A 26,149-nucleotide genomic window follows, 5' to 3' on the forward strand; every position below is an offset into this window, starting at 1 on the left:
GGCGGCTGGTGAAGGTCATCCCTTCCTAATCGGAGCCAATTTATCGCCATGTGGGAGAAGAACGGAACGCATCAACATCTGAACACTACAAGTAGTGGTGAGCCGTGAGACCTGTCACACTGCGTTTTATTAATAGCCTTCTGCCACAGCTACAGAAAATGGAGGAAAAAAGGAAAGGAAATCGCTGATGCCAGAATGTACTCTCAGTAAAATCTTTGGTAACAAAGTGATAACTGGGGTCACTGATTTTATTTTGCTTTCGTAGAGATCATTGTTTTAACATTCATTTTGTAACAATTATGGATTTCATACAAATAAGATGTTCTGTTATTTCCTTTTATTGTAGAAAAAACATTTCAATAAATTCACCTGTAAGAAGTAAGAAAGGACAAAATATTTGAACTGTGGGGCCAACAGGACCTGATTTCATTTGGCCTGTGATTGAAAAACAAGAATCAGCCATGAAGAGCTTTTATACAAAATATGATTTAGTTTTTCATGTTTGGTGCTCAAATAAGGCACTGAAAGCAAGGGTAGAATGAAGTAGAAGCAGAGGAAGTAGAATACTGAAACTGAACGCTGTTGGCCACGGTCCAGGGCAGACTGTTAACGTGTGTGTGTGTGTGTGTGTGTGTGTGTGTGTGTGTGTGTGTGTGTGTGTGTGTGTGTGCGTGCGCGTGGTGTGCCTGCGTGCGTGCGCCCGTGTGTCTGTATGTGTGCGTGCGTGTGTGCATGTTGTGAACATCAAATTGCGTAATGCTTGTAGTTGTAGGACGTCATCACTACACAATATACAGATCAAATGCAGATTTTACATGCCCCACTGTACCATCACACACACACACACACACACACACACACACACACACACACCAGACCCCCACTCACAAAATCAAAAGCTATCATGATCAAGTTGCCTTCAAACAGCAGAATGATTGAACTGGGAGCTAATTGGCGGCAGGCTGCGTGGGCCCCGGGGACGTGTCTCTGTGATCTCTGGAATTGGATTGGAGTTCAGACACGGCGCATTTCAAAAATATGGAAAGCTCTGCGACTGTTTGGGAAGGATGGGACTCCGGGTTGATTTTCTTTTGCAACATATTTTTTGACAAAATGCAGATACACACATGTACACACACAGACCACACAGAGCACAAAGTGGCGCATTTCAGACGCACAAACTTCTTCCCTCACGCCTCTAGCTTCACCTTCACAAAGAACGCTGAATAATCTGTAGCCACCCTCCCTCCCCCTCCACCTGTCTCTTTTAAACACACACACATACACACAGAAAATACACACACACACACACACGCTCACACTCAACTAGAAAATGTACTACAAGCCACCAGTTTGTGTGTGCTATTCACACACACTCACACACTAACACGTGAGTCTATTAAGTTAGACAGAGGAAATGAAAATGATTGTGTGTGTTTGTGTGTGGGGGTCTATGTGTGTTAGTAGGATTTAAGAAATAGCATTATTGAGGATACAACAAATTGTTGTAATTGCAACAATTGACAAGAACATTCTGTTAAATGGTGCCGGAAAATGGGTTTCCAATTTGGTTTCCAAAAAGTGTCTTCAGGCCTTTCGCACCTTTCTGGATTCATAACAGCAAAATTAGACCTATTATGTTGGATAGAAAAACACCATTTTGACAGAGTCTGGTGTCTGATTGGGCGGGCGCTGCAGACCTGCCTGTGGTGACGGTGAACAGCAGCAACATGCCACAAAGTGAGTCTTTTTCCACCCATCAATACAGTCTGCGCCGTTCTGGAAACAGAAACCAGGTCATTGTGCCCCCATTGCAAGCGAGACATTGTCAAACAGCCCCTCGTAGAGAGAGAAAAGTATATTTCCTGAAGTAATTTGTAGTTTTTCTCTAGCGTTCTTCAGTGATGCAGCTGTGTGTCGGTGTATTGATTCTGGGCCGTTTTAAGTGCAAAAACGTGCAGTTTCGCCGTGTAGCTTTGGAGCCACAGAGAGAAGCCAATGTGCAGACAAATCAAGAACACATCTTCAGTTACTTTTCTCCTTCAAAACCAAGGATGAACATCTGCTGTCGGTGCTGGTACACTCACGTGCTGCTTGGTACAGGGCTGGGCAGTGGGTCTCGTACAAGCAGCCCGTGGAGGTTTGCCAACACACACACACACGTGCACGCACGCACGCACACACACACGATATGATATGATGATAGGCTTACAAACATTGGGGCTTACAAACATTGGGGCAATTTTGACTCCATTTTCTATATACACTCTGAATTGAATCATTAATATCATTAATCTCGTGATAATAATTGAACCGTTAAAGCGGTAACCTTTTCATCTCTCGTCCATCTCTGAAGGCGTTCAGAGACGCCCTCTCACCCTCTCACCCTCTCACCCTCTCACCCTCTCGTCACCAAGTGACACGCCCCTAGAAAGATCTAATTCTTCATTTATAGACTATCATAACCATTGTTAGCTACACCAAAGACCCACCAACCCCAAACTAAATGTGCCTGGAATAAAAAGAGAAAAGAAAAATAGATATTTTAAAACTGCACATGCACAGCAAAAGTGATATTTTCCCCCGTCATTTGATCTACACAAACCATGTATCATGAAAGCTGAGAATCAAACAATATAACTGACACCAAAACAAAACAAAAAACTATCAAGAACAAATTTTCTTTGTACAACCAAAGATTATGTCTTATCTTGATTTTGTCATCAAAGTTGTGTTTGATTGCGAACAACCACTATAAACAGATAATTCAGTCTCTGGGAAGAATTTTGTATGTTGTACATGTTTTTTCCAATATATGTATTATAGCTAAGAGAGGGATTCAGAGGAAATAGGTAAATTGCCTTCAATCAGAACGCACGTTCTTCATCGCCATCTGGCGGCCGTATGGAGCAATTGCTATTGTTTAGCTTGGTGTCATTCAATATTATTTGCAATGAACGTTCAATAGGGCGTTCAAATGTCAAAATTATAAATTGGGTTCTCGAGATACCTACCCGTTTGTGTTGCTGTTGTGTTGTCAACATGTATTATTGTATTATTTTAATGTTTATGCAAACACAAAATAATATCTGCTCTTTTTTGGTTTTCAATTTAAAACTTGGTGAAATGATTTCAGTGTGTGTATCAGTACTTTTTGAAAAGGTCATCATATTTTAACAATACCGCAATAATACCGATAACAGTGATCATTGTGGTCACGATAATCGTGAAATGAGATGTTCATACCGTTTCATCTACACTCAATGATACTTTATACATTCAGGCATACACTTTATACTCCTTAGCTAGAAAGCGTTGGAGGTATCATTTGTTTGGCCTTTCCATGGCTTTATGACCTGGCTTCTATATTCATGTTGTCATGTGGTTTGTTATACTGTTATTTGTACAGCTTGCACTTGTTTTCTCAGGGCAGTAGGGGACATTCTGGGCTGTCTGGGAAAAAAAACTGAGCAAAATAGAGCTAGCGTGTCATTTGGAAGAATCAACTTTTTTATGCATCACCTGCGTCATGTTAAGGTCTGAGGTCTGACATTCAGGGGAAAGTGTGAATTTGTTACAATGCAACCGGGTTGACATTAAGATTAAGATCCAAAATGTGTGTAGTGAAATGCGTACTGGCAAATCAATTTCCTGCCGTGATGCTATTCCCAGAGACATCAAACCGTGTAGTTATCTCTGTCTCTTTCTCCTCCATCTAGATCCTATCTTCAACCCAACAGAGAACCCCATGGACGCCGTCTGACAGAGACGTCTGCCGTCAGCCTTGAACCACAGCTCCAGGAAACATGAGGCGCAGCCCTGTGGGCTGCGGGCTGACTCTGCTGGGCCTGCTGCTGGCCGCCGACGCCCTGTCTCTGATCAGAGCCCGGGGAGGAGACACCAGAGAGAGAGACACCGAGGGGAGGAGAGACAGGAGGCAGGACGACTCAACCACCAATCAGGGGACACGGCTGAGCCGCGTGAAGAGAGGATGGATGTGGAACCAGTTCTCCATCCAAGAGGAGTACACAGGAACCGAGTACCTGTACATAGGAAAGGTACGCACTAACACTGTAACACAAGTAGGAGTACACAGGAACTGAGTACCTGTACATAGGAAAGGTACGCAGTACGCACTAACACTGTAACACTGGTACCAGTAGGGTGAACACTGTAACACTGGTACCAGTAGGATGAACACTGTAACACTGGTACCAGTAGGATGAACACTGTAACACTGGTACCAGTAGGGTTAACACTGTAACACTGGTACCAGTAGGATGAACACTGTAACACTGGTACCAGTAGGATGAACACTGTAACACTAGTATTAGACCAGATGCATACAGAACAAGTTCAAACCAGTATTAGACCAGATGCATACAGAACAAGTTCAAACCAGTATTAGACCAGATCCATACAGAACAACGACTGTAATGACTCACACCACGGGGGTGGTACGGGGGAGAGGACAGGAGGCAGAAGGAGACAAGGTGGAAACGATGAGGAAACCAGTGCAGACCATTAGAGATCCCAGAGACACCTCAGGTAGAAAGAGAGGAATCAGGGAAGTACCGTCTGGTGAAGGGAACCAGGGAAGAGAGAGAAAGATAACTCATCCCAGAGAGACACAGAGCCCCGAGGACACCTACACACACACACACACCTACACACCTACACACCCACACACCTACACACCCACACACCTACACACCCACACACACACACATGCACTCTCCCACTCCCACCCTAACCCTTGCAGCCCGCTCTGTCCTCCTGCTCTCTGGTTCTTTGGCTCTCAACAATCTTTCATTGAGTTTTCTGCAGTTTTGGTTGAAAATAAAGAAAGTGCAGCCTGGGCTGAGGGTGACCAGCCTGACCACCGGAACACCACCACACCACCACCACACCACCACCACCACCACACCACCACCACACCACCACACCACCACCACCACCACACCACCACCACCACCACACCACCACCACACCACCACCACCACCACACCACCACCACCACCACACCACCACCACCACCACACCACCTCCACACCACCACCACCACCACACCACCACACCACCACCACCACCACCACACCACCACCACCACACCACAACACAACACCACCACACCACCACCACACCACACCACCACCACCACCACACCACCACCACCACACCACCACCACCACACCACCACACCACCACCACCACACCACCACCACCACCACCAGCACCACCACCACACCACCACCACACCACTACCACCACCACACCACCACCACCACCACACCTCCACCACCACCACACCACCACCACTACACCACCACCACCACACCACCACCACACCACCACCACACCACCACCACCACCACCACACCACCACCACACCACCACCACACCACCACCACCACCACCACACCACCACACCACCACACCACCACCACCACCACCACACCACCACCACCACCACCACACCACCACCACACCACCACCACCACACCACCACACCACCACCACCACCACACCACCACCACACCACCACACCACCACACCACCACCACCACCACACCACCACCACACCACCACCACCACCACACCACCACACCACCACCACACCACCACACCACCACCACCACCACCTTACCACCACCACACCACCACCACACCACCACCACCACACCACCACCACTTAGACACAGCAGGAGGCGACAAACAGCGTCAGTCTTTACAGCATGCATCCTGCAGTCACATTCTAACTCATAGTGTATTGGACAACGCCTGGGAGGTCTACTTGGTTCCAGCTATCAATGAATGAATAACCTTAATAAGTTTGCTCTCACTACAAACACGCTAAATGACATAGAGCCTTGTATAGCGACATCTGCAGACACATCCCATGAGGCGGGTGTGAAGGACGTCTCGTAGAGGAGGGGGGACAGAGGGCAGGTGTGAGAGGGGAAGGACAGCCAATCCGTACATGATATGATGAGTATCTGTGAGATTCAACCTGACAGACATCGGTCCATCCCAGCTATGGCATTCCTTTGGTGATGAGTTGCTGATTTTTTGTCACACTTGCTTTAGACTGACACACAGAGAGAGAGAGAGACTGACACAGAGAGAGAGAGAGAGACTGACACAGAGAGAGAGAGAGAGACTGACACACAGAGAGAGAGAGACTGACACACAGAGAGAGAGAGAGACTGACACACAGAGAGAGAGAGAGACTGACACACAGAGAGAGAGAGAGACTGACACACAGAGAGAGAGAGAGACTGACACACAGAGAGAGAGAGAGAGACTGACACACAGAGAGAGAGAGAGACTGACACACAGAGAGAGAGAGAGACTGACACACAGAGAGAGAGAGAGAGACTGACACACAGAGAGAGAGAGAGACGGACACACAGAGAGAGAGAGAGACTGACACACAGAGAGAGAGAGAGACTGACACACAGAGAGAGAGAGAGACGGACAGACAGATGGACACAGGTCTGAAGGGACAGAAATGAGCAGGAGCAGCCCCCCTGCCGTGGTCTAAAGGTGTGTGTGTGTGTGTTCCCACACAGCTCCAGTCGGACATGGACCGCGGCGACGGCGCCGTGAGGTACGTGCTGTCCGGCGACGGGGCGGGCAGCGTCTTTGTCATCGACGAGAACAACGGCGACCTGCACTGCACGCGGCGCCTGGACCGCGAGGAGAAGGCCTACTACACGCTGAGGGCCACCGTGGTCAACAAGCGCACCGGACACAAGCTGGAGCCAGAGACGGACTTCGTGATCAAGCTCCACGACATCAACGACAACGAGCCCACCTTCAGCCAGGAGATATACACTGGAAGTGTTCCGGAAAGGTCTGAGACAGGTGTGTACAGAGAGGTGTGTACAGAGAGGTGTGTACAGAGAGGTGTGTAGAGAGAGGTGTGTAGAGAGGTGTGTAGAGAGGTGTGTAGAGAGGTGTGTACAGAGAGGTGTGTAGAGAGAGGTGTGTACAGAGAGGTGTGTACAGAGAGGTGTGTAGAGAGGTGTGTACAGAGAGGTGTGTACAGAGAGGTGTGTACAGAGAGGTGTGTACAGAGAGGTGTGTAGAGAGGTGTGTACAGAGAGGTGTGTACAGAGAGGTGTGTAGAGAGGTGTGTAGAGAGGTGTGTACAGAGAGGTGTGTAGAGAGAGGTGTGTACAGAGAGGTGTGTACAGAGAGGTGTGTAGAGAGGTGTGTAGAGAGGTGTGTACAGAGAGGTGTGTGTAGAGAGGTGTGTAGAGAGGTGTGTGTAGAGAGGTGTGTACAGAGAGGTGTGTAGAGAGAGGTGTGTACAGAGAGGTGTGTAGAGAGGTGTGTACAGAGGTGTGTACAGAGAGGTCTTCACATAGCGCGGTTTTGAATTCATGATTCTACTTAAAATATCTACAATAATGATAATATAATATAATAATAATAATTCAACAGCAAGAGGCTGAGACAAGAAGAAAAGGAACAGAAGAAATGTAAACAGTTTTTTCCTACATGTATCCATTCTAACACTCTCTCTCTCGCTCATCACGTGTGTGTGTGTGTGTGTGTGTGTGTGTGTGTGTGTGTGTGTGTGTGTGTGTGTGTGTGTGTGTGTGTGTGTGTCCACACGTGTCTAGGCACATCCATCATTCAGGTGACGGCTACTGATGCTGACGACAGCATGTATGGGAACAGTGCCAAGCTGGTGTACAGCATCAGCCAGGGCCACCCCTACTTCTCTGTGGACCCCAACACTGGTAACACACAATGACACTGGTAACACACAATGACACTGGTTAACACACAATGACACTGGTTAACACACAATGACACTGGTAACACACAATGACACTGGTAACACACAATAACACTGGTAACACACAATGACACTGGTAACACACAATGACACTGGTAACACACAATGACACTGGTAACACACAATAACACTGGTTAACACACAATGACACTGGTAACACACAATAACACTGGTTAACACACAATAACACTGGTTAACACACAATGACACTGGTAACACACAATGACACTGGTAACACACAATGACACTGGTAACACACAATGACACTGGTAACACACAATAACACTGGTAACACACAATGACACTGGTAACACACAATGACACTGGTAACACACAATGACACTGGTAACACACAATAACACTGGTAACACACAATGACACTGGTAACACACAATAACCCCTCTGTTCAGGAATAACGCTGGCAATACTGGAAAACTACCTTTTTTTTGCCTCGAATCACTATTCTAATGTGCTATAGATGTGAGGGCTATGAGGGCTATAGACGTGAGGGCTATGAGGGCTATAGACGTGAGGGCTATAGACGTGAGGGCTATGAGGGCTATAGACGTGAGGGCTCTAGACGTGAGGGCTATAGACGTGAGGGCTATGAGGGCTATAGACGTGAGGGCTATGAGGGCTATAGACGTGAGGGCTATAGACGTGAGGGCTATGAGGGCTATAGACGTGAGGGCTATGAGGGCTATAGACTTGAGGGCTATGAGGGCTATAGACGTGAGGGCTATGAGGGCTATAGACTTGAGGGCTATGAGGGCTATAGACGTGAGGGCTATGAGGGCTATAGACGTGAGGGCTATGAGGGCTATAGACGTGAGGGCTATAGACGTGAGGGCTATAGACGTGAGGGCTATGAGGGCTATAGACGTGAGGGCTATGAGGGCTATAGACTTGAGGGCTATGAGGGCTATAGACGTGAGGGCTATGAGGGCTATAGACGTGAGGGCTATGAGGGCTATAGACGTGAGGCCTATAGACGTGTCGTATACAGTGCTACCTTTGATGGGTCATAATAACACAAAGATAACACGGTTGTGTTATTACGGCTCAGAGAAACGGGCAAAAGTTAGTATTCTGCAGGAAGAGCATCCGCATGCAAACATTGAGATGGGCGATGGAATGAAAGCATTAACACTAAAATACTCAGGAATAGGAACATAGGACTCCTAATGCAGAGCGCCTTCATTCAAATGACCAAAGGAAGGAGCTGACCCTCCAGGTCTGCACAACAAAGAAAACAATCGTCATTAACAAAACATTTTTAATCAAATATAAATGTAATAATAATACTTCAATATAAAAACCTGAATCCAGCATCACTTTGCATAATTGGTACGGTAATCTCCTGCAGTCGTCTGGTTTGAGGAGGGGAAAAGGTAAATAAATAAAGCACATGGCTAGTGATCGCTGTGGATTAAAGCGCTACTCTGGAGGGTTAGCCCCTCTGCTAGCCGCGAGGGCCAGGGGAGTGTCTCTGTGTACATGGATTAATTAATGATACCAGATACGAGGAGAGAGTATCAGAGTGACAGTTAGAGTCACTGGAATTTACCACTACTGTGAATTAAAGGGGATTAGATGAAACAAATGTTATTTTGCAAGCAAGGCTTATACCCGCTCACTACACACTAGTACAACTCACAAACACAACTGAAAATGATTAATGAACACACAAAGATTAATGAATTCATCTTCATGTTTTCCCTTAAAATGAGCTGTGAATGCTGGCTGCTACTCAGCCAGATTGCTGATGAATGGCATACAGCCTCAAATAGGAAAATACTACAGCAATAACATGCCACTGAATGTTGATGTGTACATGTTGTATGAATGTGGACAGAGGAATGTGCTCTGTCCACATTCATACAACATGTACACATCAACATTCAGTGGCATGTTATTGCTGTACATGTTGTATGAATGTGGACAGAGGAATGTGCTCTGTTCTGACGTGTTTCCCCGCTGCATCCATACAAAGCCCAAAGCACACCTTTCTGTTTGGGGCTATGCCGGTGTTGCTATTCAGCATTTCACTCTTATCATATCATTTACATTCAGGGCATTTAGCAGACGCTTTTATCCAAAGCGACTTACAATAAGTACATTGGTCATAAGAAGTGAAACAATATACCGCCATCGGTACAGTAAAGACGTTCATAGAACCAAGTGCAAGTACTGACAGTCGCCAGGCTGACCCCATTCTCCGTACACAGCAGTGATAGCTAGCTGCTGCAGATGCTACACAATTAAGTACATGCTACACAACATGCATACACAACACAATTAAGTACAATGAATGAATACAACCTGCATTAAGTGCGTTCATCAAGTGCCAGGACGTACAACAAACAATAGTGCAACAGACAAATAAGGGGCTGAATGTCTATGTAGAGTCTAGGTGAACTCTGAACAGGGTTTTGAGTCGTTTGCAGAAGCTGGTGAGCGACTCTGCGGTCCTGACATCAGCAGGGAGCTCGTTCCACCACTGTGGTCCCAAGATAGAGAAGAGTTGTGATTTAGCTGATGGACCTTTGGTTGCTCTTGGCGATGGTGGTACCAGACGTCCAGCTGAGGTAGTTGAGCGGAGGGATCGAGCTGGGCTGTGTGGTTTGACCAAGGCTTGGAGGTAGGCAGGGGCAGTTCCATCGACTGCCTTGTATGCCAGTACCATCATCTTGAATCTGATGTGGGCTACTACAGGGAGCCAGTGGAAGTGGCGGAAGAGGGGAGTCACATGGGAGAATTTAGGTAGGTTGAACACGAGGCGCGCTGCCGCGTTCTGGATACGCTGCAAAGGTTTAATAGCAGAGACCGGGAGTCCAGCTAGGAGCGAGTTGCAGTAGTCCAGGCGGGAGATGACCAACGCTTTGACTAGAAGCTGAGCTGCAAATCCCAGAATTGCGCCGTATCCTGCGCAAATCTGCAGGATCGGGTCACTGCGGTGATGTTGGCGGTGCAACATAACTGGTTGTCTAGTACCACACCAAGGTTTCTGGCAGCTGGAGACGGAGATACAGTGATGTTCTCGACAGTGACCAGTAAGTCCAAGTGAGGGCAATCTCTCCCCGGTGTTAGGAGGAGCTCCGTCTTGTTGAGGTTAAGCCTCAGGTGATGGGCGGTCGTCCAGGTGCTGACGTCGGCCAGACATTCAGATATGCGCGTTGCAATCAGGGCTTTGTCAGATGAGGGGAATGAGAGGAATAGCTGAGCGTCGTCGGCATAGCAGTGATATGAGAAACCGTGTGATGTAATCACAGAGCCCAGTGATCTGGTATAGATCCTCACTTATCCTCGGTTTTTAATACATTTTAGTGGAGATTTAGACCAGGATCAGTTCCACCCACTGCTGTGTAACCCAGTACACCCCGTTACATCTGGAGGGCTTCTGTCTGTAGCACCGTGTGTCAGACAGGTGGACCACCTGAATGTGAACCAGGTTGTGTGTGTGTGTGTGTGTGTGTGGCCCCCCCCCAGGTGTGATCCGCACGGCGCTGGGCCCCGGGGACATGGACCGGGAGCAGAGGGAGACGTACCAGGTGGTGATCGAAGCCAAGGACATGGCGGGGCAGCGGGGCGGGCTCACGGGCGCCGCCGCCGTCAACATCACCCTCACCGACGTCAACGACAACGCCCCGCTGTTCACACAGAGTAGGGGCCTTCAGCGCACACACGCGCGCACGCACACACGCACGCACACACACACACGCACACACACACACACACACAGAGTAGGGGCCTTCAGCGCGCACACACACACACGCACACACACACACACACACACACACACACACACACAGAGTAGGGGCCTTCAGCGCGCACACGCACGCACACACACACACACACACACACACACACACACACACACACGCACACACACACACACACGCACACACACACAGAGTAGGAGCCTTCAGCGCACACACACACACACACACACGCACGCACGCACGCACACACACACACACACACACACACAGAGTAGGAGCCTTCAGCGCGCACACGCACACACACACACACACACACACACGCACACACACACGCACACACACACACAGAGTAGGAGCCTTCAGCGCGCACACACACACACACGCACACACGCACACACACACACACACACACACACACACACACGCACACACACACACACACACACACAGAGTAGGAGCTTTCAGCACACACACACACACACACACACACACACACACACACGCACACACACGCACACACGTATCCATTGGGTGGTGGCTCTAGCTGAAGCAGGGCAGCGTCGGCTCCACTCCTCTGGTGTTCTGCTCTAGGAGTGACAAACGTTTGGTAAGGCGTCCTTGAATGCTTGATCCAAAACCTGAGGCTTTCAAAGTTGAACTAATAGAATGTTTTAAAGGCACACACATGAATGCACTGCACACTCTCTCTGGCTTTTCTTTGATCGTTTTCCTGTGGGAAGAGGACAGATTGTGTCATTATTCCACTGTTTATGTCAAAAAGAATATACAAACACACATACACGCACGCACACGCAAGCACTCACACACAGACACACACACACACACACACACTCACACACACTTTATTCTCAGTCAATGAACATCGGGCCAGTCCCAAATGTTCATCAGTCTTATTTCTCTGCGTTGACTCCACTGTTGATTTGATGAGCGTGAGGAGGAAGGACAGCTCTGGTCGCCTGCAGTCCGCTGAGCGCTGCCCTCCTCCTGTTCAGGTATATTCCAGTTCAGTGTCCTGGAGTCGTCACCAGCAGGCACACCTGTGGGCAGGATCCAGGCCACGGACAAAGACATCGGCCAGAACGCAGAGATGGTCTTCACCATCGCCAGTGGAGACGGCATGGACATGTTCCACATCTCCACAGACCAGGCGACCCAAGAAGGAGTCATCACCGTGGCCAAGGTCAGGGAGTGACCCCAGACCCCCTCATGTCACATCATCCTTCTCTTTTTTATTTTTTTTTTTACTAATTATGAACTCACAACTTCTAATTATGAACCCTAACCCTAACCCTAACTCACAAAAAAGTAACTTTGTGTAACACCGGTGCTTCTCTATTTTAAAATAGTCTCAAATACAAATGAAGAACAGTGCTTCAGTAGTGGATATTGTACTCAAATAGACGATGACCGGCTGTTTAATATGCAAATTCAAAGACAATGTGCCCATCTCCCCATCCCCGTCATTATCCATTGGATTGGATTTTCTAATAATAATGATCATTTGTTGTAACTAACCGCCCCAAACAGCTCATGCCATCACATCAACATATATACAGGTGCATCTCAATACATTTAAATATTGTGGAAATGTTAATTAATTTCAATAATTCAATTTAAAAAGTGATACTCGTATATAGATATAGATTCATTAGACCCAAAGGGAAATATTTCAAGCCTTTATTTGTATTCATATTGATTCAGTATCTCAGAAAATTGTAATATTGTGAAAAGTTCAATATTGTAGACTCAAAGTGTCCCGCTACTTCCCTAAAAACACCTGCAAAGGTTTCCTTTAAACTCAGTCTGCTTCAGGAGACTTCCTCATTATAATGAGGAACTGACCTGACAGGTCATGTGTGTGAGCTTCACAGGGACTGAGGCATCAAGAGCCTCCATGCACAGACGGCTCCAGGACAGGACATGGACCGCCCCTCTAGAGACAACGTCTCAAGCGTAAACCTAAAAATAGCTGGTCTGTCGCTCAGTGGTCCTCTTTTCAGATGAAAGTCAATTGTGCTCATTTCATTTGGAAATAAAGGCCCCAGAGTCTGGAGGAAGAATGCAGAGACACACAATCCAAGATGCTTGAAGTCCAGCGTGAAGTTTGCTCAAGGAGATATGAGAGGAAGCGTTGAAGCACCTTTCCTTAGCGTTAGAATTCAAACAGCTGCTATTGGATAGTTCTGGCACATTTCACACAACCTCCCTCAGCAGAAACATGAATCAAGAGATTTAACGGGAGATCTTCTTTGTGGTGCTGTGGGTTCAGAGCGTCGACCGGGGCCCTGTGAGGGCGTCGTCATGACGACAACACTGACGTTGTGACGACGACGACACGTCACTGACGTCATGACGACGACGCATCATGACGTCATGACGACGACGCATCATGACGTCATGACGACAACACGTCACTGACGTCATGACGACGACGCATCATGACGTCATGACGACGACGCGTCACTGACGTCATGACGACGACTCGTCACTGACGTCATGACGACGGCGCGTCACTGACGTCATGACGACGGCGCGTCACTGACGTCATGACGACGACGCGTCACTGACGTCATGACGACGACGCGTCACTGACGTCATGACGACGGCGCGTCACTGACGTCATGACGACGACGCGTCACTGACGTCATGACGACAACACGTCACTGACGTCACGACGACAGTCATGACGACGACACGTCACTGACGTCATGACGACGAGGCGTCACTGACGTCATGACGACAACACGTCACTGACGTCATGACGACGACACGTCACTGACGTCATGACGACGACACGTCACTGACGTCATGACGACGACACGTCACTGACGTCATGACGACGGCGCGTTTCTCCCCTGCAGCCTCTGGACTACGAGAGGAAGCGGTCGTACACGGTGGAGGTGCAGGTCCAGAACCCCCGGGTGGACCCCCGCTTCCCCCCCCCCGGGCCCCAGGGCGTGGCCACCGTGCGCGTGGGCGTGGAGGACGTGGACGAGCCGCCGCTGTTCAGCGCCGCCAGCTACCTGATGGAGGTGAGGGAGGACGCCGCGCCGCACGCCGCCGCCGGCTCCGTCAGCGCCCAGGACCCCGACGCCGCCCACAGCCCCCTCCGGTAACGCCCTCACGCACTCACACACTCACACACTCACTCACTCACTCACGCACTCACACACTCACTCACTCACGCACTCACGCACTCACTCACGCCCTCACACACTCACTCACTCACTCACGCACTCACACACTCACTCACTCACACACTCACACACTCACTCACTCACACACTCACGCACTCACGCACTCACTCACTCTTTCACTCACACACTCACACACTCACGCCCTCACACACTCACGCACTCACTCACGCACTCACACACTCACACACTCACTCACACACTCACACACTCACGCACTCACTCACGCACTCACACACTCACTCACTCACTCACACACTCACGCACTCACTCACACACTCACTCACACACTCACTCCCTCACTCACTCACACACTCACGCACTCACTCACTCACTCACGCACTCACGCACTCACTCACACACTCACACACTCACACACTCACGCACTCACTCACTCACTCACTCACTCCTTCACTCACTCACTCATTAACCAACACACATGCAGTCTTTCTCTGCAATGTTCTGGAACATTTCTTGCATGGGGTCGTGGGGTCGTGAGGTCATGAGGTCATGTGAGAACAGGAACAGGGATCAATTTGCTTTCTCAAAACTGAGTAACATTTGTGGATCAGACAGTGCGTTTACATGACACTCAAGAAAGTCGACTTATTGGCTTAGTCCAACTATGATTGGATTACTAAGATGCATGTATACACCTTAGTCGAGCTATACTCGAATCGAATTGGGTTACTCATAATCGAATTAAGACCCCTAGATAATGTGATTCATAGTCGAGCTAAGCGTGCATGTACGGAGTCGAATTGGATTATGCGTTGAATTGCGTTCTGAACATGCTCGAGACCTTTTCCCGGGGCCGTGAGCCGGAAGTAGAAAGAGACGATAGATGTTGTTGTTGTTGTCGGCACCGTCGGATAAGGGATAACGAGAAACAGTGATTTATTTTAAAAGGTGGCGCAGAAGATGGAGGAAGCCGGTGAATGTAGTTACCCCCTATCAGAATTGTGTCCCGGCCGCGGGAGCGCGCATGGCATGCATTCATTAAAGGTGGAAGCACACGGACACTACGCTTCCATTTCACCCAAGGCTGAATTAAAAGTACATGTTTTTCTAAATGTGGGTCATCAACGAGGTTGTAAAGTAGTGACTTATGCGGACTCCTCCGCCGGCAGAGCAGCCGGAGGAGTCGGCATACGACAGAGAGGTCGGAACAATGGAGTGTTGGAGAAATGATATGGACCCGAAGTGAACTGACAGCTGTCTACTGAAAACATCTTTCTCGAATGCCGCCTGAGTTTGTTGTTGCTGGTGACGTAAAGAGGTCAGCCGGTGGCTCTATTACCACTAGTTGAAATGGGCACAGCGCCACCTATCGTACCGGGGCATGACACGCTTCGGCCAATGGATCGACTTACTCACCGCCATGTATACGCGGACAATTGCAGTTGTCCAATTGAGGAGCATAGTCGAGCTATGGCTTTAAGCGGATTAAGCTTTGCATGTAAACGTACTGACTGCCGAGGTGTGGGACAGAGCACTGATAGGAAGAGTCCCCCTGACTACAGGATGAGTCACCCACTACGTGGTAGGACCTGTATCATCAGTGACTACATACTGACTGTATGTAGATCTGGAAAAAGAGGTGGAGGGGTTGCTGCTATATTTAAAAATGTATTTCAGGGGAAACAGATGTTATTTGGGGATTTTCAATCATTCAAATACCTTTGTGCTGTATTGAAATGTTCCCCCAGAGTTCTCCTATTAATTATTTACAGGCCACCCACATACGCTGCAAATTTCTTCAATGACTTCACAGAATTATTGTCTAGCATCTCCACAGATGTTGACTGTTTAGTTATAACTGGTGACTTCAATTTTCATACTGATGATTTTAATGATGAAGTGTGCAAAAAAAACTTTTTACCATTTTGGATACATTTGAAATGTCTCAACATGTGAAAGACTACTAGAATACTCATTGTAAGGGGCACACTCTAGACCTGGTTATCACAAAGGGTCTCAATGTTTCAGATCTCTCTGTGACTGATCCTTCACTGTCTGACCATTTCTGTGTTTTCTTTAATATATCTTTTATTTCCGCCATACAGACAAAATCAAATACTGTCAAAAAACGGTATATCAATGAACATTCTAATGTACTTTTTAAAAAGGCCATCTCCTTGCTACCACCTCTCAACCCATGTTCTGCTGATGATCTTTTAGAAAACTTTAATTAAAAAATTCATAGATGTGATTGCACCTTATAAGATTAAAACGATTTCTGGAAAGCAAAAGGCACCCTGGAGAAAAGCTGCTTTTGTAACAGCCCAGAAAAAAGAATGCAGGAAGGCTAAACGCATATGACGTAAAACAAAACTTCATATTCACCATGACATCTATAAAGAGAGCCTCCGTGCCTACAATTTAGACTTAAAAAGTGCTACAGAAACATTTTTCTCCAATATCATTAAAACCAATATTAATAATGCCAAAACCCTATTTGCAACTGTTGACAGACTGACCAAGCCCCCAACACAAATTCCACCTGACCTTCATTCCACACAGAAATGCAATGAGTTTGCCATCAATGTCTCCACTTTAAACAAAATGTTGGACTACCACCCTATTCAGGCAAAAGTAATGTGGCAATGACATGCTTTAATGTCATAGACTCTAAAACTCTTGTGGAAACTTTGACACAACTGAAGCCATCCACCTGTTGCCTTGATACTTTACCTACCAACCTCTTTAAGAATGTTTTTGACTGCCTAGCAATATACATATTGCAAATAGTTAACAACTCTCTCCAATCAGGCAATTTCCCAAAAGCCTTAAAAACTGCAGTTATCAAACCCCTTTTTAAAAAGCGGAGCCTAGATCCCTCTATTATTAACTACAGACCAATATCAAATCTACCCTTCATAAGTAAAATCATTGAGAAAGTTGTCCTCCAGCAACTTAGTGACTTCCTGGCATCAACTGGTTGCTATGACACCTTCCAATCCGGATTTCGACCCCTTCACAGCACAGAGACCACCCTTATTAAAGTTGTAAACGACATCCGTCTTAACACAGACTCTGGCAAAATCTCAATACTAATGCTACTAGACCTCAGTGCTGCATTCGATACTGTAGACCATACAATACTTTGGACAGATTAGAAAACTGGGTGGGGCTTTCAGGCACAGTCTTAAATTGGTTTAGGTCCTACCTACAAAATAGGAACTACTTTGTTTCCATTGGCGACTTTGTTTCAGAATCAACAAACGTGGAGTCCCACAAGGTTCAATCTTAGGACCCTCTCTATTCAACATCTACATGCTCCCACTAGGGCAAATCATGAAAAATAACAATATTGACCATCACTGCTATACTGATGACACGCAAATCTATGTATCGCTATCACCAAATGACTATCAGCCCATAGATCTGTTGTGCCAGTGCATTGAGCAAGTCAAAGACTGGATGTGCCGAAATTTCCTTCAACTAAATGAGGACAAAACAATTGTAGATAATATTGTATAAGAGATAATTGTATTTGGTGCTAAAACCGAAAGGCTTAAAATTACCCAACACCTTCACTCTCTGTCCCTGAAAACCTCAATCAAAGCCAGAAATCTAGGGGTTATCATGGATTCAGATTTACATTTCGACAGTCACATCAAATCAGTTACAAAATCTGCATATTGTCACCTTAAAAATGTAGCAAGACTTAGAGGGCTCATGTCTACCAAAAACATGTACAGGCCTTTATCACTAGCAAGCTTGATTACTGCAATGGTCTCCTTACAGGTCTCCCAAAAAATGCTAAGCAACTACAGCTTGTTCAGAATGCTGCTGCTAGAGTTCTAACAAAGACCAAAAAATTGGAACATATTACACCAATTCTTAAATCGTTACGTTGTTCTCCCTGTATGTCAGAGAATTGACTTTAAAACCATGTTGCTAACCTATAAATCCCTACATGGTTTAGGGCCAAAATATTTAACTGATATGCTTCCACTACATAAGCCTTCTAGGCCACTAAGATCCTCTGAGACCAATCTGTTAATTATCCCCAGAGTCAACACGAAACATGGGGAAGCAGGATTTAGTTACTATGCAACAAATAGCTGGAATAAACTCCATCTATTTTTTTATTTTATTACTAACTTTGCCTTAGTAATCACTTCCTAAAATGCATTTTTTTTTTACCTTGCCTTTCAAAAATGTTTCGAAAATGTTTTTTTTAAACTTTGCCTTTATTTTCTATCTATTTTACTTTTTACTTATCTATTATTTTATTTTATTGTATGACAATGTTTATATGTGAAGCACTTTGAGTCTGCCTTGTGTATGAAAAGTGCTATATAAATAAAGTTACCTTGCCTTGCCTTGCCTTACGTGGTAGGACCTGTATCATCAGTGACTACAGGATGAGTCACCCACTACGTGGTAGGACCTGTATCATCAGTGACTACAGGATGAGTCATCCATATCTGTTAATATCTGTAAAGACCTGACATTGCCTGCATCTGAATAAGCCTATTTCGATGTTGGACCACTCTGTTTCTGACAGGGTATCTTTTCCTTGTTTCATTCTGAACTCCATCTTGCCTTTCAACCACAGCGGTGAGAATGCAACCCTTCAGTGGCAGAGAGGAATTTGTTTTTTTGGTTTCTAAATTTCTTTGTACTGTTTCCTGCTGACTCTTAACAACCCTCGAATCTTACCTACCGCCACTTAAATTGATTACCGGTTATTCTCTTTAAAAAATCAAATTTCAAATTGGGTCAGTTAAATTTCACAATGCTGATATTGTCATGACTTGCACAGGGGAACTCAAATCCAGAGCATAAACAGCTTAACTTTATGAAAACACAGAAAAATACCTACCACAAACAAAGAACCAAAATACTTATGCCACAAAGGAACCGCTCCTAACGTCCCTCCAGGCTTCAGTTGAGGCTGCGGTTGATTGAACAGCAACAGGTCTAGGGCCTCAGGCTCAGGGCTTTACAGAACAGTCCGGAGGACATAGCACGGCAAGTCAGGAGCAGAGCTACAAAGGTCAGGAACAGGGCTAGGCAGGTCAGGAACAGGTCAGGAACAGGGCTAGGCAGGTCAGGAACAGGTCAGGAACAGGGCTAGGCAGGTCAGGAACAGGTCAGGAACAGGGCTAGGCAGGTCAGGAACAGGTCAGGGACAGGTCAGTAACAGGTCAGGGACAGGTCAGGAACAGGTCAGGGACAGGTCAGGAACAGGTCAGGAACAGGGCTAGGCAGGTCAGGAACAGGGCTAGACAGGTCAGGGACAGGTCAGGAACAGGGCTAGGCAGGTCAGGGACAGGTCAGGAACAGGGCTAGGCAGGTCAGGAACAGGTCAGTAACAGGGCTAGGCAGGTCAGGAACAGGGCTAGACAGGTCAGGGACAGGTCAGGAACAGGGCTAGGCAGGTCAGGGACAGGTCAGGAACAGGGCTAGGCAGGTCAGGGACAGGTCAGGAACAGGTCAGGAACAGGTCAGGGACAGGTCAGGAACAGGTCAGGGACAGGTCAGGAACAGGGCTAGGCAGGTCAGGGACAGGTCAGTAACAGGTCAGGAACAGGTCAGGGACAGGTCAGGAACAGGTCAGGAACAGGTCAGGGACAGGTCAGGGACAGGTCAGGAACAGGTCAGGGACAGGTCAGGGACAGGTCAGGAACAGGTCAGGGACAGGGCAACACTACTACAATTTTTTCCAACTATTTGACATTATTTAAATGGTTTGGATGTTTTTACTGTTTTGAACTCTGTTGAAACTTTTGAACTCTGTCAAAATCTGTTCACTCGGGTCAGCTATTAACGATTTCTACATGTCTTAAGCTAGTTTTATTGAACATGTTTTTAAGACATTTTACACTGCGGCACTCACCTCATTTTGTACAGGAAATGCATTTTCTAGTTCTGTCTGATTTTCTATTTATTTTTGTCAGAAAATGGGAAACGTTGGTTTTCAGATTAAAGGTTCCTAAAATAAAACAAATCATATTTGCTTTCCTCTCCTTGTCCCTTTAGGGCTGATCCCAGTTTAAGGTCAAACATTAACTCGCATTGGTTGATTTGCCACATTAACACACAATCTCACAATCTCTCCTTGTAGGATTAATATTCTACTGTCCACTGCTTTCTAATTAAAATAAATTGTCACCCCCACACTTTTAACGACCTGCCCACACAAACCTATTTGTTATATAGTAATATATTCTATGTCCACTTGTAGGGGTTCTGGGCCTGACATGCACGTGTGCAAATATCCCCTCCCTGGGTTTGCTGCTTTGACTTATTGAAGTGATCCATTTCTTACAGAAACGCTTCACTTGTTCCAAAACCATCGACAAAAAGGATTGACAACTCATAACTTGGATTCCATCCACATGTTGCAGGTACTCTATTGACCGCCGCACGGACATGGACCGGCTGTTTGACGTCCACCCAGGGAACGGATCCGTCTTCCTGCTCAGGAGCCTGGACAGAGAGGAGCACGCCTGGCACAACATCTCAGTTATTGCCACAGAGATCAGTAAGTTGCACCGAACAAGGGAACGAACTGAAGAGAATATTCAGAGAATTTTCTTTGTGTGAGAATTGAGAATACCTTTAAATTAAAACGTTACATTTTCCTTTAGACAAACCTCTCCAGAGCAGTCATGTGCCGGTCTTCATTCGCCTCCTGGACATAAACGACAATGCTCCCACCTTTGCCACCGTCTACGAGACCTTTGTCTGTGAGAGGACCAAATCAGGACAGGTAGGGATGACACAGCACACAGCACACAGATTTTATCACTTCCCCTTTAAACTCTGTTAACATGTTTGTTCTGAAAGAACACCACGCAAGAATTATAAACACACAATCAATCTATGCAACGTATCTCTCTATCTATCTCTAGGTATTTCAACTCTTCATGTGAACACGTTGAAGGGTACAGGTCTCTTGTTCACAGTGTGCCAAATGTTCCTTGGTCACAGGCAAACTACTTCCCTGGAACGGGGCTGTTATGGGTCGACGTTGTTTGGGTTGTGGGGAACAGACAACACTAAGACCATGGGATGTTTCCATCTGTGTCTCTGCTTCTTAATGTAACGATCATAAACGTATCGTCTGATCTGACAGCGCATTCAGACGGTGAGTGCGGTGGACGCTGACGAGCCCGCCTCCGGCCACCGCTTCTTCTTCAGCCTGGCCCCCGAGGGGATCCACAACAGCAACTTCACAGTCCGCGACAACGGAGGTAGGGGCCGACCGAGGTCAGGACTAGTTAGTGACGTTGACTAGTCTTCACTTTGTGTCTGAATTATTAGTTTCTTCTGCAGGATTATTTTGTATTGGAATCTGATGACGGCCATCTGGTTGTTTGCTGCTTTACTGCTGCGTTTGTGAAAACCCAAGTCTGTGAGCTAATTCAAATGTTCACCTAAGCTGTAGTATAGTATGTTTTTAAGTTTTTAAGTTTTAATACCAGAATATTTAGAATATTGTCAGGTGCACCACCGATTTCAACAAATCACGTTTCGCTTTCTGCTTCAACGTTTGTGTTTTTTTTTTAATAATATTCCAACAAAGGTTCATACCAACGAGAACAACACAGTTTAGCAACACACCGGTTAACCAAAGTGTTTCCTGTGCCCAGACAACACGGCGGGCCTCCTGACGCGGCGCTCCGGCTACAGCCGGCAGCAGCAGAGCGTCCACGCCGTCCCGGTGGTCATCACCGACGGCGACTACCCCATGCAGAGCAGCACGGCCACGCTGACGGTGCGCGTGTGCACGTGCGACCGCCACGGCAACATGGAGATGTGCAACACGGAGCCCCTGAGCAGCGCGCCGGGCATCAGCACCGGGGCGCTGGTCGCCATCCTCCTGTGTGCCGTCATCCTGCTGAGTGAGTGACGCCCGTCAGGATGAGGAGCGTGATGTTGTGTCTCACTCCCTAGTGACGGTGGTGTGTCTCACTCTCTGTCTCCCTAGTGACGGTGGTGTGTCTCACTCTCTGTCTCCCTAGTGACGGTGGTGTGTCTCACTCTCTGTCTCCCTAGTGACGGTGGTGTGTCTCACTTTGTCTCACTCCTAGTGATCGTGGTGCTGTTGTGTCTCACACTGTCTCACTCCTAGTGATTGTGGTGCTGTTGTGTCTCACTCTCTCACTCCTAGTGATTGTGGTGTGTCTCACTCCTAGTGATCGTGGTGTGTCTCACTCTCTGTCTCACTCCTAGTGATTGTGGTGTGTCTCACTCTGTCTCACTCCTAGTGATCGTGGTGTGTCTCACTCTGTCTCACTCCTAGTGATCGTGGTGTGTCTCACTCTGTCTCACTAGTGATCATGGTGTGTCTCACTCTGTCTCACTAGTGATCGTGGTGTGTCTCACTCTGTCTCACTCCTAGTGATCGTGGTGTGTCTCACTCTGTCTCACTAGTGATCGTGGTGTGTCTCACTCTGTCTCACTAGTGATCGTGGTGTGTCTCACTCTGTCTCACTCCTAGTGATCGTGGTGTGTCTCACTCTGTCTCACTAGTGATCGTGGTGTGTCTCACTCTGTCTCACTCCTAGTGATCGTGGTGTGTCTCACTCTGTCTCACTCCTAGTGATCGTGGTGTGTCTCACTCTGTCTCACTCCTAGTGATCGTGGTGTGTCTCACTCTGTCTCACTCCTAGTGATCGTGGTGCTGTTCACGGCTCTGAGGCGGCAGAGCAAACAGGAGCCGCTGATCGTCTCCAAGGAGGACGTGCGTGACAACGTGGTGAGCTACAACGACGAGGGCGGCGGCGAGGAGGACACGCAGGCGTACGACATCGGGGCGCTGCGCCACCCCGAGTCCGCCGCCGACGCCCTGGACGACTCGGCCAAGCAGAGGCGGGACATCCTGCCCACCGGGAGCCTCCTCTACCCCCGCGGCCGCGGCGGGGCCCCGGGCCCCCCGCGCCGAACCGGCGCGGCGGCGGCGGCGGCGCGGGACAATGCAGACGTGCGGGAGTTCATCAACCAGAGAGTGCTGGAGAACGACTGCAACCCCACGGCGCCGCCCTACGACTCGCTGGCCACGTACGCCTACGAGGGCGCTGGCTCGGCGGCCGAGTCGCTGAGCTCGCTGGGCTCCTTGTCGTCGGAGGGGGAGCAGGACTACCACTACCTCAGCACCTGGGGCCCGCGCTTCAGGAAGCTGGCCGACCTGTACGGCGCCCAGGACGGACACTTCTGCTGATACCAGGGAGCTCTGGCACGGCACCGACAGACAGGGGGGTGTGTGTGTGTGTGTGTGTGTGTGTGTGCATGCGTCCGTGCTTGTGCGGGCATGCGTGTGTGTGTGTGTGTGCGTGTGTGTGTGTGTGTGTGCGTGTGTGTGTGTGTGTGTGCGCGTGTGTGTGTGTGTGTGTGTATCTTCAGGAAACTGTTTGATTGTGAAGAAAAGCATTTATCTCACGGGAATAGATGTGGACGTGAGGCTGGTGTTGGAGCTGCGTATTGTTAATTCAGCTGTTGAATATTGATAATGTTGATCAAAATAAATGTAGACATTATTTGCTTGCTACAGAACAAAAAACATACCTTAAAAATATAAAGACAAGGGATTCTAAGAACTCTATCTCAAAAGGGACAACTGAAAATGTTTTTCACAACAACTTTTGTAGCACATATGCACATCCACAGTATAGATGAATAGTCTGATAGCCTTCACAAGCCTTTTTCTGTCATTATGATCAAATCGGATTTGTGCAGAAAAATCAACCAGCACAGGACCCCCGCCCCCAAGATGCTCCTCTCTCTGCAAACATCAAAAACTAATGGATGACAATGTATTTTAAGCATGGATGAAACACAGATTCAAAACCAAAACCTTACTTGGTTGGCAATTTCATTTGAAATGCACTTGGACATTTTATTTGATTCAGTGTTATAATTCAGTGAATTATTTTATTTTCAGAGCCTAATTCTAGGCTTTCTCGTCAACAAATGTCTGAATAGCCCTATTTTATCTGTTGGTTTTATGTGATTCATTCAGCAATTTCAGGAGAGAAAAATCAAGCAACCATGTTCCTGTGTTGAGCGACGTTAATGTGTGAAGACTCATTTTGACAAAGTGGCCTTGCAGAACCGCCGCCCTCCAGCTGCTGAACAACAGTACCTCCGGCGGCCAGGAGGGCGGACACATGACTTTTTATATCATATGATCCTCTTCAGTTCACTGTTTTGTCTTATGTGGAAGTGATTTCAGGAGAGCTGGACCTGAGAGATTTGTTTAGTTAAAAAAGAAAGTCATAAAAAAGAAGAACAAATGCATTTGTTCATTTTGTTGATGAACTTGTTGCGGTTTTGGTGTTGTTGTACTATGCTGTACAATTGTGAATGTCATACTCATACTATTTGTACTCGTGTTTTTTCTCACTTAATAACAAAAGAAATCTAATTTCATTTTTGTGTAAAAAAAATAACTCCATTTGAAATTCCAAATTATAATTTGTTCCAAATTTTTAATTGGTTAACAGCAAGAAAAAGTGAAGTGTGCTTAGAAAAAGCATCAAAACAAATGTGTTTTAAATTTACAATATCCTTTCTAACTTGATATTGTTACGACCTCTCCTTCGTGCAACTCTTTACAGAGGCGCAACATATATAATTATTATTATATAGACACGCAAATCATGAATCCAACTGAGGGTTTTTTAACCACAACAGAAATCAGCGTGCGGGCAACACACGAAAAAAAACAACGCAGGAGCATCAGAGACCGCAACGGGCGCTCGGACCGCAGCCGTCCTCACAGACCAAACTGAACCACGCTCACCAAACCAAACCCCAGAAACAGAGCGGGCACACCTCCCCCTCCAGCACCAACATGTGGGTCACACCAGAACACACGGGTTGGGCTTCAGCGGGCGTGGCCGGCGGAGTCTTCTCTCTCCGTCTGGACGCCGGCACAGAGCAGGAAGTGGATACCAAAGAGGCCCGGCCGCCCGTCTGAGCTTTCACCCCCTCACGGCACCCGGGATGAACCCATTAAAGCGGGGAGGAATACATGAACACATACCCATAACAAAGAAAAGACTTCTAGAAAAAATGTAATTAATATATTGTATTCAGTGATGGCCGGACAAGATTAATGCACTGCCATTTTCATCAGTTGAAATGATTACGTCTTTGTTCTAGCAGAGAATTTGCTACAGTATGAACAGAATTGGACAATTCTACTGACAAAATGAATGAGCCTTACACACAGTGTAAAAGTTAGCAAAAATAATACACAAAATATACAATTCACAACAGGTAACCTATACACTACAAGATTAAACACTGCGTGATTAATTAATTAAATACTCGAACGCTTTAATTAATAGGTAAGAAACTGGGGATTACAGGGGAGTGAATATTGTTGGCTCTGAAAACTCATGACAGAAACGTCATCTATCTTTACTTTGTACCCGTTG

General features: G+C 47.1%; 1 protein-coding gene across 1 annotated transcript; it reads left to right on the top strand.

Moving 5' to 3' along the window:
- Positions 1–3,806: 3,806 nt before the first annotated feature.
- Positions 3,807–23,928, top strand: LOC311360501 (cadherin-6-like; the record flags this gene model as incomplete). The annotated part of the gene is made up of 11 exons (XM_084480578.1): positions 3,807–4,058; positions 6,573–6,867; positions 7,632–7,751; positions 11,300–11,473; positions 12,546–12,733; positions 14,415–14,665; positions 21,110–21,246; positions 21,353–21,474; positions 21,841–21,958; positions 22,358–22,609; positions 23,381–23,928. The coding sequence occupies 11 exons, from the start codon at positions 3,807–3,809 to the stop codon at positions 23,926–23,928; spliced, it is 2,457 nt and encodes an 818-aa protein (XP_084336704.1).
- Positions 23,929–26,149: the final 2,221 nt, after the last annotated feature.

This window comes from Micromesistius poutassou, assembly GCF_964030765.1.
Source record: "Micromesistius poutassou genome assembly, chromosome: 16".
NCBI lineage: Eukaryota > Metazoa > Chordata > Actinopteri > Gadiformes > Gadidae > Micromesistius > Micromesistius poutassou.